The sequence below is a fragment of the Lissotriton helveticus genome, chromosome 8 (genome assembly GCF_964261635.1).
Source record: "Lissotriton helveticus chromosome 8, aLisHel1.1, whole genome shotgun sequence".
NCBI lineage: Eukaryota > Metazoa > Chordata > Amphibia > Caudata > Salamandridae > Lissotriton > Lissotriton helveticus.
The window spans coordinates 1,246,736,306-1,246,752,844 of NC_136069.1; the positions used below are offsets into that span (position 1 = coordinate 1,246,736,306).

Consider the following 16,539-nt stretch of genomic DNA (forward strand, 5'->3'; position numbering starts at 1 on the left):
TTCTGTTTAGCTGATTTTTTCGCCCGCTGTTCCCGTATTCTCACAATTTTTGTTTGTGATGGTTCCGCATTGTGGCGCGGAAAAGTTCTCCAAAGAAAACTGACGTAGCGCGCCAGGGTGGGGCTTATGTATCCTCGCTGATGTCACGGACGCGGACGACGTCAGGGCGGAGTCACATGGTGCCGTTCCCCCCGGCGCGCAGGGATGCTGTGGCAAAAAGTTTTCCGGATCCAGTCTCACGCCTGGGGATTATTCTACGTTCAGGAATCTGCTGCTAGAATAGTCTCTACCAGATACATCGTTACCGAAGGTAAGTAACTCGTACTTCAGATCTTTTGCTTCCCTTTTTATACTGCCATGGTCATGGATCTTTAAGTTAGGTAAAGGTTTGTTTTCCTGCCTACACTGTTGTTGTGCTTGTGGCGTTGAAATGTTAAGCACTACTTCTTTCTTATTTAGAGAGTGTTTTCCTCCGGTTATTGATCTCCGGATGGTCTTTGCATCTGCATAGCTGTTTTGTTCTTTTATTTTACTGTGATGTGGAGTATTTGTTGGCTATTGTATAGCTTGTATGTGTACTACTTAAGCAGTCTACTCTTTTTTTTTTTTGCTATTGGATTGGTCCTTTGTGGACTATATTATATGACCATTGGGGGGCCATTAGGTGGGCTCATAGCCATTATTTTTCTTTGATACTACCTTTCAATATCGCCCGTCTTTTTTTCTAACCAGGATATTTTGTGCAGTACGTTTTCTTTCCATGAAGCAGACTACATATGTATTATGAGTGTTTCAATTTTGAACAACCAGGATTGTATTCTTGGAATACAAAGGGTTTGTAGATCCCTCCTTTCATGGAAGGCATAGGTAATTCCTTTGTTAAATCTTGGAACACGGTAGTATAAGCTCAATGCTTTAGACTGTCTGAGAGGTAGTGTCTGAAATAATTAAGGCTGTTTTCGAGTCATGCGCTACATAGTAGGAATCAGTTTGGAATAAGAAGGTATTTTTTCTCTCTCACAATGTTTCCGCATATGTTTTTCGGTCTAAGATTTAGATATTACTGGTCTTTTTGAGGTATACATCTAATTTAACAGTCCTGAAGATTTTATACGTCCAGCATACTTGCTGGAAACCTATACCAGATTCAAAGCTGGTGGTGTTATTTTTTAACATCTTTACAATATGTGATGTAACCTTTGGTTGGTCATTTTGTTCAAGCAAATATTTCATGCATTGGGGAGCTATTATTGTCCTCCTTTCATGGTGTATGGATTATGTCTTCAATTTTGTATTGAGGTTCATTCATCTTGGTGTAATAAAGGATTAGTCCTGGGAGTCTTTATTTATGGATTTTATCAGGACGATTTTTTACTGCTATTTCTTTATTGATGTGGAGAATACGGCTCGCAATGCTTTTGTCTTGTTCTTGTCTCTTTTGGTCCTCGAGTTCTCTTTTCCCTTGGGGGGATAGATAATATTATCTGGTAATTGTAAGATTGTTATTTAGGGGTTTTTTACCATCTTTTTCCCCTCAGGGCTCTATTATTTCTGGCCTATATGGTGGTTGATTATTTATGTATTCTTTGATAGTGATCATAGGTACTATTAAGAGCCATGACCTTTTCCTACTATTGCTACTTACATTTACTCGGTTGTTTGCATTAACTGGCTGGTTCTCTTTGAGAACTATTGTAGGATTAGTTCACAGACCCTCCTCCAGGTGGGTATAACTATGGTATTTAATTCATAAGTGTAGGAATCTGCGTCTAGATGTCTCTATCAGATGTACAACTTACTTACCTTTGTTAACATAATATCTGGTAGAGAGACAGTCTAGCCGCAGATTCATTAACTCCCTGCCCACCCCCCCCACGCTGTGAAGACCTATTGAACAAAGGGTTAAACCCTGTATCTATTCTAGTTTGTATACCAGTGGTCACTATCCCTTGTAATAGTGTCTCAACAAACATTGTTGTTTCATGGGTCTTGTATTGGTATTCTCGTCCTAGAAGTAACGGTCCCACCGTAGGGCTTAATTATGGTTCAAGGAAAACAATGAGTTTCCTAAAATAACCCTCACCAACAGAACTGTCCCATGGTGGCATGCTTCATCATCGGGTTCTTCCCGCCCCGCTGTGGACGGGGCGTGCTACAACCGATTGACACGCGGAAGCACTTTGTAGGACTTTGACTATTGGGTGATTAAGTGATTGGTGATATGAGGATGGGAGGGTCAAGTAGGTGAGTTTCTGTAAAGAAATACCTGGCTATGTAGAGTCTAAACTTTATTAGCTGTAGCTGGTATTATTAAAAAGGGGGGATGTGGATACTTACACTGTAATGAGTGTCTGTCTCTTGGTCTACATATTTCTAGCCTATCCCCTAAGGCTTTTCGTCAGTACCAGGATAAAATACCTTGTTAATTGCACATAGGCAAAGCACAAGGTCAAAACATATATATCATTTCTAAATGTAAACATTAGTAATTATCACTTACACTTATGCACATAAGCTGGGAGAAATGGGGTTGTTTTTGAGGGGGAGTGAAAGACTACTCAAACAGCCACAACCCTTGTCAGGGTGAACCACAACATGTTCCTAAATTAACCTGTGCTTAACTCTCTGGTAGCTTAGCACAAAAGCAGTCATAGTTAACTTAGAGGCAATGCGTAAAGTATTTATGCAGCATATAAACAGTAATAAAGTGAAAACACAACACAAGAAGTATTCCTCACCAGTTTAGAAAGATAGAGTAAAATGTAAATCATTATTTAATAGCAAAATTACAAAATTACAATCGGTTGAACCAGATTTACCATTTTAAAGATTTAAGGCAAGTATAGGGTCTACAGGCACAAGGGGCCATTTGCGTTTATCTGGACTTGCGAGACCGGTGAATGTCGCAAGTTCAGGCCGACCGCGATCGTGCGCGAGCCATATACAAGGTTTTCGTTAGTTCAGTTGAAAGTTAGCTTCCAAAGTCAAGCGCAGACAGTTCTGAAGAAGAGAAGGGACAGGCCGTGCAGAAGCAGAAATCTCTAAATGTATTGTGCTCTGCTAAAAATCAACCCCCTGTGGGTTTGTGTGCTCATTCCACCAGAGCCCCTTGGGTATGTATTCCAAGTTAAGGAATCTGCTGCTAGAAGTCTCTAGCAGATGAACAAGTTACTTACCTTTGGTAATGCCTTATCTGGTAGAGACTCTATCTAGCCGCAGATTCCTTACTGACCCCCCTCCCCCCTCCCCCATCCTCCCTGCTCTGCGAACGGATTTCTAGGGACAGGATTTCGTCCCCTTTCAGGGCTTTAGATTTCCACTGACCTACCCATTGCCTTAGTTCCACTGCAGTGGCCAGTGTACTTCGTGTCTCTGCACTTCTGGCATGGAAAGCTGTGAAAAATAACTGACGTCAGCATGCCTGGATGACGCTTATATAGTCACCGCAAATGTCCCTTCCGGCGCAGATTACACTGCTGACGCCCACGCAGATCTGAATGATGCCAACTACAGATGCGCAGGTGTACTGCTTACGAAAAAGTTTCTGGATCCAGTCTGACGCCTGGAGGTAATTCCTAAGGTAAGGAGTCTGCCGCAAGATAGTCTCTACTGGATAAGGCGTTACCGTTGAGTGATGTGGGGCAGCGGTCAGGGCAGTTGACTTCGAAGCACAGGGGTCGCGGTTCGATCCCCGGCTCCGGCGGCAGCTCAGCACCATGTGACTCTGGGCGATAGCTCACTTAATTTCCACGATGGCCCCCAGCGCCTTGAGACCCATAAGGGTGAGTGGTTTGCGCTTTACAAATACGGATTTACATTTACATTTTATTTACATTTTTTTACCGAAGGTAAGTAACTTGTTCGTTAAGTAGCTTCTCTCCTGTCCTAGCAGCCATTAGAGCCAAGACCTTTGATATAGCTAGCAAAAATTGCCTGTGATCGCTTTTTTTTTTCTCTCATTAGTTTATTTATGGTGAGTAACTTCTTCATCCTCTCTTGTATGGGTCTCTTTCAAACATAGAATAAGTACAAAAATAAAAAAGGAAACCTCAATTTAAGCCAATAAGTTTATTTTTAAAGAATGCACGAACATGACCTATTCAGTGCTGATGATTATTGCTGATGATTATATTGGTAAATTTCACATGAAAAACTGTTTTCTCATGGCTAGGGATGCAGTAGTTGGAGCCCTGATGCCTGCCAATATGATAGCTCCAGTGGAGTGTCCATCCTCCTCCCCTGCACCACCGTCAGATATTTCTGCGGTGTCAAGCCCTCTTCATGGAGAAGAGGCTGGGACAGCCACGGAGTTAGAAGATAGATTGAGCCCGAATTCCTGGCATGACAAGAAAGGAGAGGTAAGTTGCAATTATACACTTTACAATCACATTGATAATCACAGTTCTGTACAGGGCTCCTTCTGTCCCTGGAGAGCTCTGTCTGTGCACAAAATAAATCATGTGATATTACTTAAACTTGTTATTGATTTAGTAAATACGTTGATTAATATGTTTGCAATCCTTCACCCAAGATTCCAACAACTCCACAGTTTTGCTTTACATTTTGATGACACCACCTTTCTTCCTGCATATTAAGAGAAAACTAATTCCCGCTATACATCGTAAGGTTCTGTCTCCAAATCGTTAGGCCCTACTTGAGTACTCTAATTTCTTCTGTGTATTCTTTTACTTGATGTCGGTTTCCATGTCGATCTCATGCTTTGGTTACTGCAGTGGTGTCTCCATCTGCATCAGTTCTAGAATTTCGGTGAACTGAAGGAGAACATCAGAATCTCTCCAGGTGCTGTGGTGATGTGCAACAGTTCTAGAATGGGGTGAAGTGAAGGAGAACATCAGAATCTCTCCAGGTGCTGTGGTGTACATCATGTAGTGGGTTTTAGAGGAGCACCACAGCTGTGGGAAGTCCTTTTGTCTCCCACCAGCAGTGACCATGATGGTGACAGATGCCTCCACTCTAGCATGAGGTACCCACTTGGATGAGCTGAAAATCAGAGGACATTGGTTTTCAGAGGAGCAAGGTTCCCTCATCAACCTGCTTGAGCTGTGGGTGAGTTGCCTGACGGCCTTGAAAGTTTTCCTGCCCTCCCTTTGCTGTCGGTGTGTCCACATCCTTGCTACAGTATGACGGCGATGTGGTATATAAAAAAGCAAGGCAGGGTAGGCTCTTGGCTTTTGTGTCAGGAATTGGTGAGTCCGTGAATCTGTGCCCAAGCACACTAGATCTAAGTATTTGCCAATGACCTGGCACGTTATCTGAATATGAAGGGTGACTTCCTGAGTGTGTTTTAACTTGGTGGCCATGAGTGGCGCCTGCCTCTAGAGGTGGTGCAAACAGACTTTGCCTTCTTGACCACTAATCTGGTGGACATTTTCACCACTGCACTGTGCCTGCTGTTATGTGCCCTCCAGCTTCCGCCACATGGAGCCCTCAGGAATGCGTTCTGCTTGATCTTGAATTTTCCACTGCACTACCCATTATCCTACCAGGGAGGAGGAGAGGCATCTTAGGTTGAACATTTGTAGAGCAGTCAACTACTATATTGACCTATGTAAGGAATTATGATTTGATGATCCCCTATTTGTCATGTTGTCACCAAGAAGGGCTAGGCTGTCCAGAAGAGGGCCTTGACCAAACCAATGATGCTTTGCATTAAGACCTACTGTGCGCTTGCCAAAAAAGAACTACCGGATGCTATCACATACTACCTTGGTAAAAAAAAAATATATATATATCAAATTCACTTAAAAAACAAAGGGTACAGGGATGTTATAGTTGTGCTCAGATTTCACTTGTGCAAAACCATTGAAATCCAGCATTTATAATTACCTGAGCTAACTATAACTTAAGCCCCCCCAGTGCACTACTTATAACCTCACATATTGCATCACTCATGACATGGTCATTGATATCACTGCTGCCATCTCAAATGCCATCATCCAGTGAGTGTGTATTCTAAGAGTTTGAGTGCTAAACATATATGCTAAGCTACTACAAAAGTTTAATGCGCATATTAGGTGTACTACTAATGAGAGATACTACTTCTAACATAAAAATGTGAGTGGCTGTGTGTATCTGTGGGTAAGTGGGTGTCTGTGTGGCTATATGGGTACATGAATGGGTGTGTGAGGGGTTGTGTAGGTGTACAGGTAGGTGTGTGAGTAGCTGTGTGGGTGTGTGAGTGGCTGTGTCAATGGCTGAATGGGTAGGTGAGTGACTATGGGTGAGTGAGTGGGTGTCTGAATAGCTGTATGAGTGAGTGGTTGGGTGTGTAAATAGAATAGAATAGAATAGAATAAGATTTATATAGCGCTAAAAGTCGAGTTGGAAATAGTGACACTAAACCCAAAAAGGGTATCAAGGCGCTAGAACCTGAGAAATACCAAGAGCAAGAATAATCATAGCCAGTTCGTAGAGTTAGAGGAGAAAAGCAGAGCCAAATTCCTAAGGAACTAACACGAAGAAGGAAACAGCCACGTTTTCAGCAATTTGCGAAAGATGGACAGTGAAGGTTGGGTGGCCAGTTCAGGCGGGAGCGAGTTCCAAAGCCTAGGAACAAGCCAAGAAAAAGCTCTACCGCCCCACCTCGCTTTGCTGATTCTCGGCACCTCCAGCATATTCCTTGAGGCAGATCGAAGAGCTCGGTTTGGAGTATAGGTCTTCAACAGGCCCTTAACCCCTTTTGGACCTGATCCAAAAAAAACACTGTGAGCAAGACACAGAACTTTAAATGAAATTCTTGCCTGTACAGGCAACCAATGCAGTTCTTTTCTTGCTGCCGTCGCTGATGAACGTCTCGGGAGATTCAAGACTAATCGCGAGGCAGCATTTTGGATAACCTGGAGTTTATATATCTCCTTCTGGTTAATCCCACAGTAGAGGGCGTTACAATAATCAATCCTGGATAGCACCAGGGCGACCATCGATTGTTTGCGCGCCTCGGGAGATAAGAACGGGGCTATCTTCCTCAGAGTGCGGATAATAGAACAGCAGGTACTGACCGTTCTATTTACCTGTCGGTCAAAAGATAAGGTGGAATCAATAATGACGCCCAAATTCTTTACGAATTTTGCCGGCCGAGGGCATTCGCCCAGAGCTGTGGGCCACCATTCCTCGTTCCACAGATCCTGGTTCTTACCTATTACCAACACCTCCGTTTTCTCACCGTTAAGCTTGAGATAGTTTCTTACCATCCAGGAAGCAACCCTCTCCACACAGGCCTTGAATTTAGCCGCACCGTCTTTCCCTGACTGATTTGCCGAGACAATAATCTGTGTGTCATCAGCGTACGATAACACCTGATAGCCACAGTCCCTTATAATTTTGGCCAGGGGGGTCACATAAACGTTGAACAGCACTGGACTTAGCGCTGAGCCCTGTGGAACTCCACATTGTACTGCTATAGTGGGGGACATAAGCTCACCCAGCTTCAACTTAAATGTGTTGTATGGGTGAGTGAGTAGCTCTTTGAGCGGGAGCTCAGTTGAATGTGTTGCTGTGTGAATGGCTTTTTTGGAGAGTGACTGTCTGGCTTCCACACTAACATGATCACGGAGACAGTGCTGCTAGAAGTAACGGAGGCAATTAAGGAGGTCTTGGATTCGGGGGGGTAAGGTGATGTTGGTGATGCTTGATCTTTCGGTGGCCTTCGACACCGTCCCCCACAGCGGTCTCCTTCTAAGACTCAGGGAGATTGGTCTGCGGGGGACGGTGTTCAGTTGGTTCGCGTCCTTCCTAGCGGACCGCCGTCAAACGGTCTGGGCTCCTCCGCTCTCCGCCGTGGTGCCGCCTTTGGAGGTTGGAGTTCCGCAGGGCTCTATTTTGAGCCCTGCTCTCTTTAACATCTATATGACCCCCTTGGCGGCACTGGCGGAGTCTTATGGTGCCCAGATCGTTTCGTACGCTTACGACACCCAGCTCCTCTTTTCCTGTGAGAAGGGTTCTGACTTCAATGGGGAGAGTATTAGAGATTGCCTGGGGGCTGTTTTCCAATGGTTCCAGCTCAATAGCCTCAAGTGCAACTCGGATAAATCCGAGGTGCTCTTCTTCGGATGCCCTTCCGACCCTCGGTGGCAGTCTTGGTGGCCCGAGGCCATGTTTCCTCCCTCCGCCGCTTCCAATACGGCCAAGAACCTAGGAGTGAAAATAGATAATGGCCTTACCTTCAAGCCCCAAATTCTTGGTCTAGTCGGGAAATGCTTCGGCCTTCTCAAAATGCTAAGGAAATTTCTCCCTTTACTCTCTCTGGCCCATAGAAAGATCACTGTGCAGGCACTAATTGGCTCTCACTTGGACTATGCCAACATGCTTTATCTCGGACTTCCGGAGTATCTTCTATCACGTTTGCAAATAGTCCAAAACTCTGCCGCACGAGCCATCTTCGGACTCCATCGGAGAGCCAGTGCTAAAGATCTCCTGAAAACCTTGCACTGGCTTCCAATTCGAAAAAACGAATTGTTTTTAAGACGCTCACTCTGGCCTTCAAGGCCCTCCACGGCACGGGCGCCAAATATATCAGCAAACGGTTGGTTTTTTACCAGCCATCCAGATCGCTTAGGTCAGCCTCCCTGGCCTTGGCTTCTGTTCCGGCCATTAGACGAGCCCGCATAGGAGGCCGTTCTTTTAGACGCCTGGCCCCTCAGTTGCGGAACGCCTTGCCGGCTCCTCTGAGAAAGACTGTCAACCTGTTAGCCTTTGGAAAAGATCTTAAGTCCTGGCTTTTTGTTCAGTAGTATCTGGCATTTTTCTCCTGTCCCTGTACCGCTGCAGGTTTTTAAAGCGCCGGGACACTCCTCTGAGTAGCTGAGCACTATATAAAACTCATTATAACATTAACATAACATAACATTAACATTAACAATGACTGTATGTGTGAGTGAGCAGATGTGTGGGTACTTGGATGGATGTGTGAATGGGCATGTAAGTGGTTGTGTGTGTCAGTGTGTGATTAGTTGTATGAGTGAGTTAGCGGCTGTGTGGAGAGGCTGTATGGGTGAGTGAGTGGGTATGTGAGAGGATATATAGGTAAATAATTGAGTGTGTAGTAGCTGTATGGGTGTAGGTGTGGCTGTGAGTTGCTGTTTGGGTGACTGCCTAGTTGTATGAGTATCTGTATGAGTAAGTGGGTGTGTGAGTGGCTGTATGGATGAGGAAGTGGATGTATGAGTTACTTGTATGGATCTGTGCATGGGTGTGTGACTTGTTGTGTGGGTGTCTGAGTGGGCATGCAAGAGGTTATGTAGGAGTGTGAGTGGGTGTATGAGTGGTTCTGTGGATGATGTTATCACTGATGTCATTTGAGATGCCATCAGTGAGGTCCCTGACCATGTCATGAGTGATGTAATATGTGAGTTCATAGCAGTGCATTGCGGGGGTGTAAGTTATAATTAGCTCCATGAGCTATACCTGCTGAATTTCTATTGTTTTGTATGAGTGAATTCGTAGTCTATCTAGAATGTTCCTGTAACCTTTGTTTTTTTTCTGTGAATTTCTGAGTTTTTTAAATTCTGATTCCGAACTATAATTTCCCTGTTACTGTTGGTTTTTTAAGTGAATTTCATTTTTTTTTTTTTTAACTAGTAGTCAAGTTTGCTGTGTGGTGCCGAAAGGGGCTGGGGCCTATGAAGACCTCTCAGAAATCTCACTGTTTGGAACTTACTGGAGGTAACCGAAGGGTTTCTTGGCCACCAGGGACCCTCAGCATCCAAGGCAACTTCATTCCCTAACCAGTAGTGCTCCAGGAGGCGCGTTTGTAGAGTGATGTACAAAGGGAGCGGGACAACCAATCACCTCTCGACAATCCCTCTGTGTGGGACTTGAGGTAACAGGAGGGGTTGTAGGCCCCCAAGGACTCTCAACAGCCAAGGGGACTTCATCTCCCAACAAATTGTGTGCCAGGAAGCCCCTTTGCATCGTGGTTGAGAAAAGGTGCCGGGCCTCCAGCAACTTTCCCTGCGGGCGACTCTTTAAAAAAAAAAAAATATATATATATTTTATTAAGAGAGGGGGCCTCGCAGAGAACTGGAAAATGATTGGAAATAAACATAAGCAAGACCAAAAGTATGTCCTTGAAACCTCATCTGTCCTTTAAGAAAAACATCCATGTTGGTAAGAAAAATCTTGAAATGGTCTCACATTTTAATTATCTGCGTGTTAAAATAGACTCTGGTGTGTTGTGGAACCCCCAAATAAATCACACAAGAATGATTCTTAAACATGGTGCAAGGGCAGTCTATAGTAAATATCATAAGTGTACAATAAAAGCTGTTACGCCAGCTCTAGAGATATACAAGTATAAAGCCAGGGCCGCAGCATTGTATGGGGCTGAGCTGTGGGGCATAGAAAATTCAAGGCAGCTTTACAAATAAATTCATGAGAAGGCTATTAGGCTTATCGATGGCTAGACCTTTAACACCCCTTTTTCATGACCTTAACGTAAAGCGGATAGAACATGTTGAAAAATATAGACCTCTGCTGTTCTGGGTGAGGTTGTGGACGATACAGGAGTTGAATCACTATTGAGAAGGCCTTAAAGAAATAATAGCCTAAGACGAACTGCTAACTCTCCCCTCGCTGCGTTATGTGAAAGCATAGTTTGTTAAGCTTGGTTTAAGTGATTATTGGAACGAGCCACAAACACTGTCCCAGAACTCCAAGAAACAGTTGAAACAAATATATTTGGAGTACCAGCTGAACATACTACATAGTAACCCAAGATTAGGCAGATTAACCACTTTGGAATTTAAGCCTTGCCCAGGGTTTGAGGAGTTGTTGGATGCTGTTTATCCTCCCCTGGTAAGAGCAGTATATTTGAAGTTTCATTATGGTATCCTTCAAATCAAAGCCTATACAGTAAAATGGAATACCGAAAATGGGCTAAATACTGAATCCCTCTGCACTTTATGCCCTTTAAGCAAATGTAGAAAGTATTGGACATATTTTGTTCTGTTGCACATTCTATAACAAGATTAGGAAAAAGTGGATTCACCCTCTCTGACAGTAGTTGGGGGTATAGAGAGCAACAGGAAGCTCTGAGTTTTGAGGTATGAAAGACTGCCTTATGTTGTTTTTAGCTTAAGCAGGTATTTATTAGCAGTTGCAATTGCACAGAAATACATAGGTCTAAAGATTTAACACTTTTGCTCTTTTTAGCTAATGGATTCATTGCTTTAATAAAGTTTGAAGAGAAAGCAATTTGTCTGCTTCCCTGTTCGCTTGACTGAGAGCAAGGAAACCGACAAATGCTCTGCGTCAAGGAAGCAAAAGCATGTTGTCATCTCTCGCTTGCTGGAAGCGGAGCGTTTGCTGTGACTTGGCTGAAGTGGTAAAGCTCCCACCAAGCCACAGAAAAAAGCTATGTCCCGGGGTGGGCCCCCCGGGACTTGGCAGGAGCCTGCCTTGGTGGCTGGCAGTCCCCAGTGCCATCTGTGGCTCCAGGAGGGGGACTGCACGGTTGTTGTAGGGCCTGCTCAGGGGAGGTGGCGGCCCCCGGGCTGTTCTCCGTCTCTCCATTAAAAAAATAATATATATAATTTTGGACCCAGGGATCGAGGGGGGGTCCATGAGACCCCCTATTACAAAGGGGGTGGTCCTCGTGACACGGGGGTCCTGGAGTCCTCCTGATTTCTTTTGTATTTGTCCCAGAGAGGTGAACAACCCAGGGAGTTGGTGGTCCCTGGGGCACGAGGGGTCCACAAGATCTCCCTATTTCTTATGAATAGGTGGTGGTCCCCATGAGTGGGGGGGGGGCCTTTAATTTTAAAATGGTGACCTTTGTTTGTATTGTTGGTATCGCCAACTTTTATGCTGAGCTCAGCATCGTGTTAACTATTACAGGCTGTATCAGAAGATGCCATTACTCCATCAGCTGTAACTCCTTCAGCGTCTGCTGCCTCATCTCGGCCTTTCATTCCAGTGACTGATGACCCTGGAGCTGCCAGTATCATTGCAGAGAGCATGACCAAAACCAAAGAGGTGAATGTGTTTGATTTTATGTGTTACTAGATTGATACAAAATGCTCAGTTCATGATATTAGAATCACCTGGCTTTTTGATGTATGAATGGGCTCATGTTCAAGGGTGGTTCTACTGTTAATGCATTGAATAGCAGAAAACAGAGTGATTTCTCAATTGGATCTTTTAAATTGCTTGAGATGTCATATTGGGTGATATATTCAGTTTAGTATGTTTTTTTTGTATAACCCTTCAGCTTGGTGCCACTAAGTACTCCATGCTGATATTGGATAATTCAAGATATTTAAATTGCTCAATCGTTGTGTAGAGCTCACTTGTGTTGAGATGGTAGAGGCCCGGATTTAATAACCATATTTTATTACTGTGGTGTTGCGTTTGTTCAGTTCCATAATCCAAACTTAATTAGCTTGCGCCAGTAAATGGAACATCCAACTTTCAGTGCCTGCAATGGAAATTCTCCCCTGCCTGATTCGCCCATCTGGTGATTTAATGTTTCTGTGATTTTCTATGAAAATCACCCTAATCATACATACCTTCAGCACCACCCATTGAAAGCGCTCCATAAATGATAACATGGTAAGCACTAAACAGCACTGTGTGCTGTTTTGCTTACAGTTGGGTACATTCCAAGGACGACAGGTCTGTAGGCAACTCCGTAGGGTATGTCAGAAAATTATGAGCCCATTCACACTGTGGTCGTGTCCCTCAACCCGGTCATCCCGTCCTCCTCTCTAGGCAGTCTAGACAACTGAAGGCTAGCTTTTCTTCCTCATCACCTTAGGAGCTTCGTAAATATACCTCCCCAGTGCTGCGCTGTCCATTATCCAGTGCTGAATGGACGTCCAACGGTCGCACGCAGCACTGGGGAGGTAGTGCCCGTGACGACCGTTGGCCGACGGCAGCACTTAAAGGGTTATTTATCAATTTTAAGGTTTGTTATTGTCACAAAACTTCACACAGTTCTGATATTCGTAAAGGTCCATATACAAAATTCAAAGGTTCTCCTGGCTGGGTCAGGTCCTCTTCCGGCCTCCCTCTACTTCCGGCTTCCGCCCAAGCTCGGGTAGGTCCCAAAAAGGAATGAAACAAAAGAACAACTCAGGCTGCTGTATAACTGAGGATACCAAAAAGGGAGGGGAAAGTGCGCCACCACCAGAGCCCTATCCTTTGTGAAGGTGCCTAGTGTGGGGGTTTTGGTGCTCCCTCCCTGGTTCCTTTCAAGCATGCCCACAGCCCTTTTACAACCACGGCGCATGCCCCGGGCACTTGCCTGCTTCCACGACCCTCCTGGGCCGTGGTGATGGAAGACCCTGCTCCAGAGTCTTCGTGGATGGCAGCGGTCTTGGGCGCAGTGCTCCCTGTGCGGTCTCGGCGTCCTCTGTCGTCCTGTTCCTCGCGCTCCCGGATCTGCTCCTCCCTCTTCCTCTGCTAACTGCTGCTCCTGGTACTCTCTCCCCACTTCGTCGGGTTCGTTGTCGTCCTGCTCTCTCCTCCGGTCCTCTGCTTCAACTCCTCCGACGCCGCACTTGCCTCGCCCCTACCCTTATCAGCTGGGCCCGTACTTGGCCAGTTTGCGTCCGCTAGACCGCCTCCCTCACTTCCGGTCTGGTGGATCGTGGCGGCCATGTTGGAGGTGTCCGGGTCGTTCAATGGTGCGGGACCATCACACTGCCTTCCCCCCGGGAATGGACTATCGGGCCATTCGAAGACAGGGAAGCAGGAAAGGAAGTCCACGTTCGTTTGTAGCTTCCCCGGAATGTGAACAGCCTCAAAGATGAAGGGGTGTAAAGCAAGAAACCATCGTAAGGCCTTGGGGTTGGAGTCTTTGTTTCGTGACAGCCATGTGAGGGGGGCGTGATCAGTTAACAAAATGAATTTCTCAATAGTGGCGTATCTTGTTTCTCGGGGATAAAGTTTTCGGCTTAAGTACAGTACGGGACGCAGATCTCCAGATGCGTCGGGCTGGGGCAGGATTGCCCAGAGGCGTCAATTTGTAGGACAAACTTTTTCTTAAAATCAGGACAAGCCAGAATAGGGTAGGTACACAGGGCTCTTTTCAACTGCTGAAAGCTTTTCTCTTGAGGATCAAACAAATGGAGATGTTTCCCTGTGTGTGTCTTTGGAAGTAAATCAGTGCAGGGACTGGCAATCTCAGAAAAACGAGGTATGAACCTGCTGTAATACCCTACTAAGCCGAGGAAGGAACGGATGTCCCCTCTATAGGTGGGTCGAGGTATATTTGCGATGGCCTCTACTTTCTTGACTTGGGGTCTTATACACCCTCCCTTGATATCGTACCCGAGGTATTCATTACGCTCAGTTCCAAAGGTGGTCTTTTTTGGATTAAGGGTAAGACCTGCTTGTATTAAGGTTCTTAGGACTGCTTCTAGGTGAGCTAGGTGGGTGTTCCAGTCGGGGCTGTATACGACGATATCATCAAGATATGCCGCTGCGAAATGTTGATGTGGGGCTAAGAGGACATCCAATAGCCTGTGGAATGTGGCAGGAGCACCGTAGAGGCAGAAGGGTAAAACTTTAAATTGATAGAGGCCAGAGGGGGTTGAAAAGGCATTTTTTTCTTTGGCTGCCTGGGATAAGGGAATTTGCCAATAGCCTTTTGTTAAATCTATGGTGGGCATGACTCTGGCCTCCCCCAGGCGTTCTATCAGTTCGTCTACCCTTGGCATTGGGTAGGCATCAAACTTCGATACTGCATTAAGCTGGCAAAAGTCAATACAAAACCTGATACTACCGTCAGGTTTTGGTACAAGAACTATTGGAGATGACCATGCACTGTGGGAGGGCTCAATTGTATCTCACTCTAACATGGCTTGTATCTCCTGATTTACTGCCTGTCTTCTGGAACACGATATGGCCTTAGCTTGATAGGTTGGGCTAGGTTTGTGATTATATCATGTTCTACCAAAGTAGTTCGCCCTGGTCTTCCTGACAAGACAGTAGAGTACTATTCACAGAGGGATAACATTAGCTGTTTCTGTTCTCAGTGACTTGGGGCCGCAATTGAATGTTGTTCTCTAGTTTACTAGGATGAGGGGTGAAAGTTACCTCTATAGGCTTGTCTATGGTGATATGGTGTATGGGTGTTCCTGTCTTTATGTTTGTAGGTACAGGGTCCTCCCAGGCTTTGAGAAGATTAATATGGTAGATTTGTCCAGCAGCCTGCTTATGGGGAACATCTACTCGATAAGTTACCGGTGTTACTTTGCCCAGTATCTTATAGGGCCCTTGCCAAGTGGCTTGAAGTTGTTTCTCGAAACTGGGCAAAAGGATGAGAACCTGATCCCCTACCTTAAATTCTCTCAGTTTAGTGTGACGGTCATACAGACGTTTTTGTTGGTTCTGGGCGTTTTCCATATTAGCATGTACGTCTTCTCACAGGGAGGTCAAGGTATTCTTTAGGGAAGCTGTGTACTGTAACTGTGGTTTGCCCTCATCTTCTTCCACTGTTTTAAGGCCATGTCTAGAAGTGTCCGGCGTCTCCTTCCGAACAGTACCTCAAAAGGTGAAAAACCTGTAGATTTTTGTTCGTGTGTTCTGATAGCGAACATGACTAGGGCAGTTGTCGGTCACAGTCCCCCTCTGCTCTGTCTATGCTTTTCCTCAGGATAGTCTTTATCGTGCGGTTGTACCTTTCTACCAACCCATCAGTCTGAGGGTGATAGACTGAGGTACGTATCTGCTTGACTATAAGTATGGTGCATACCTGTTTCATCAGTTTTGACATAAACGGGGTTCCCTGATCGGTTTACAGTTCATGAGGAAACCACACATGGGAAAAGAAAGTGACCATGGCATGAGCAACTGTGGTGGTAGTGGTGGAGGACAGGGGTATGGCCTCTGGATGCCGAGTTTCTGATCTACGAGCACTAATATTTACTGATGCCCTCGGGCCGATGGGATGAGTGGGCAGACTATGGCCATACCCACTCTTTTGAAAGGGACATCGATGATGGGTAAGGGTTGTAATGGAGCTTTGGGCAGAGAGGGAGCATTAACCAGTTGACATCGAGGACAGGAAGTGCAATATCTGGCCCCTTCCTAATACACCCCTGGCCAATAAAACTTGGGTAGTAAATATCTCGGGGTGTGTTCTTTAGCATAGTATCCACCCTCAGCTTGACTGTGGGCTAAACACAACACCTGTTCCCTAAAAGCTTGGGGGACTAACAGTTGTTCTTTCCTAATACCCTTTTCCTGAGATATGCGGTACAGGAGTCCATTTGTCACACTAAAGAAGGGGCCTACCTTGTCTGGTTGATCCTACGCTGCTTGTTTCCAGGTGTTTTGTAGGATGGTATCATCTCTCTGGGCTGCTCGGAAACTTCTACCTGTTTCTGGAGTCGTTTCTGTGGAGGCAAACACATGAGCGGGTATGACAGGCATTGTTTGTTGAATCTGAAAGAAACACGTTAGTTAGATTCCTTACCTTAGATTTCCTTCCTTAGATTCCATACCTTAGAATAACCCCGAAGCGTCAGACTGGATCAGGAAAATTTTGCGTAGCATTACCCCTGCGTGTCAGTAGGC

The 16,539-nt window shown here is 45.3% G+C and overlaps 1 protein-coding gene across 1 annotated transcript in view; it reads left to right on the plus strand.

Annotated features, from left to right (window-relative positions):
* Window positions 1–16,539, plus strand: part of HERC2 (HECT and RLD domain containing E3 ubiquitin protein ligase 2) — a 1,611,099-nt gene that overhangs the window by 1,093,453 nt on the left and 501,107 nt on the right. Inside the window, 2 exon segments of the mRNA XM_078658234.1 lie at window positions 4,172–4,358; window positions 11,854–11,991. Coding sequence (XP_078514360.1) covers window positions 4,172–4,358; window positions 11,854–11,991 — 325 coding nt within the window.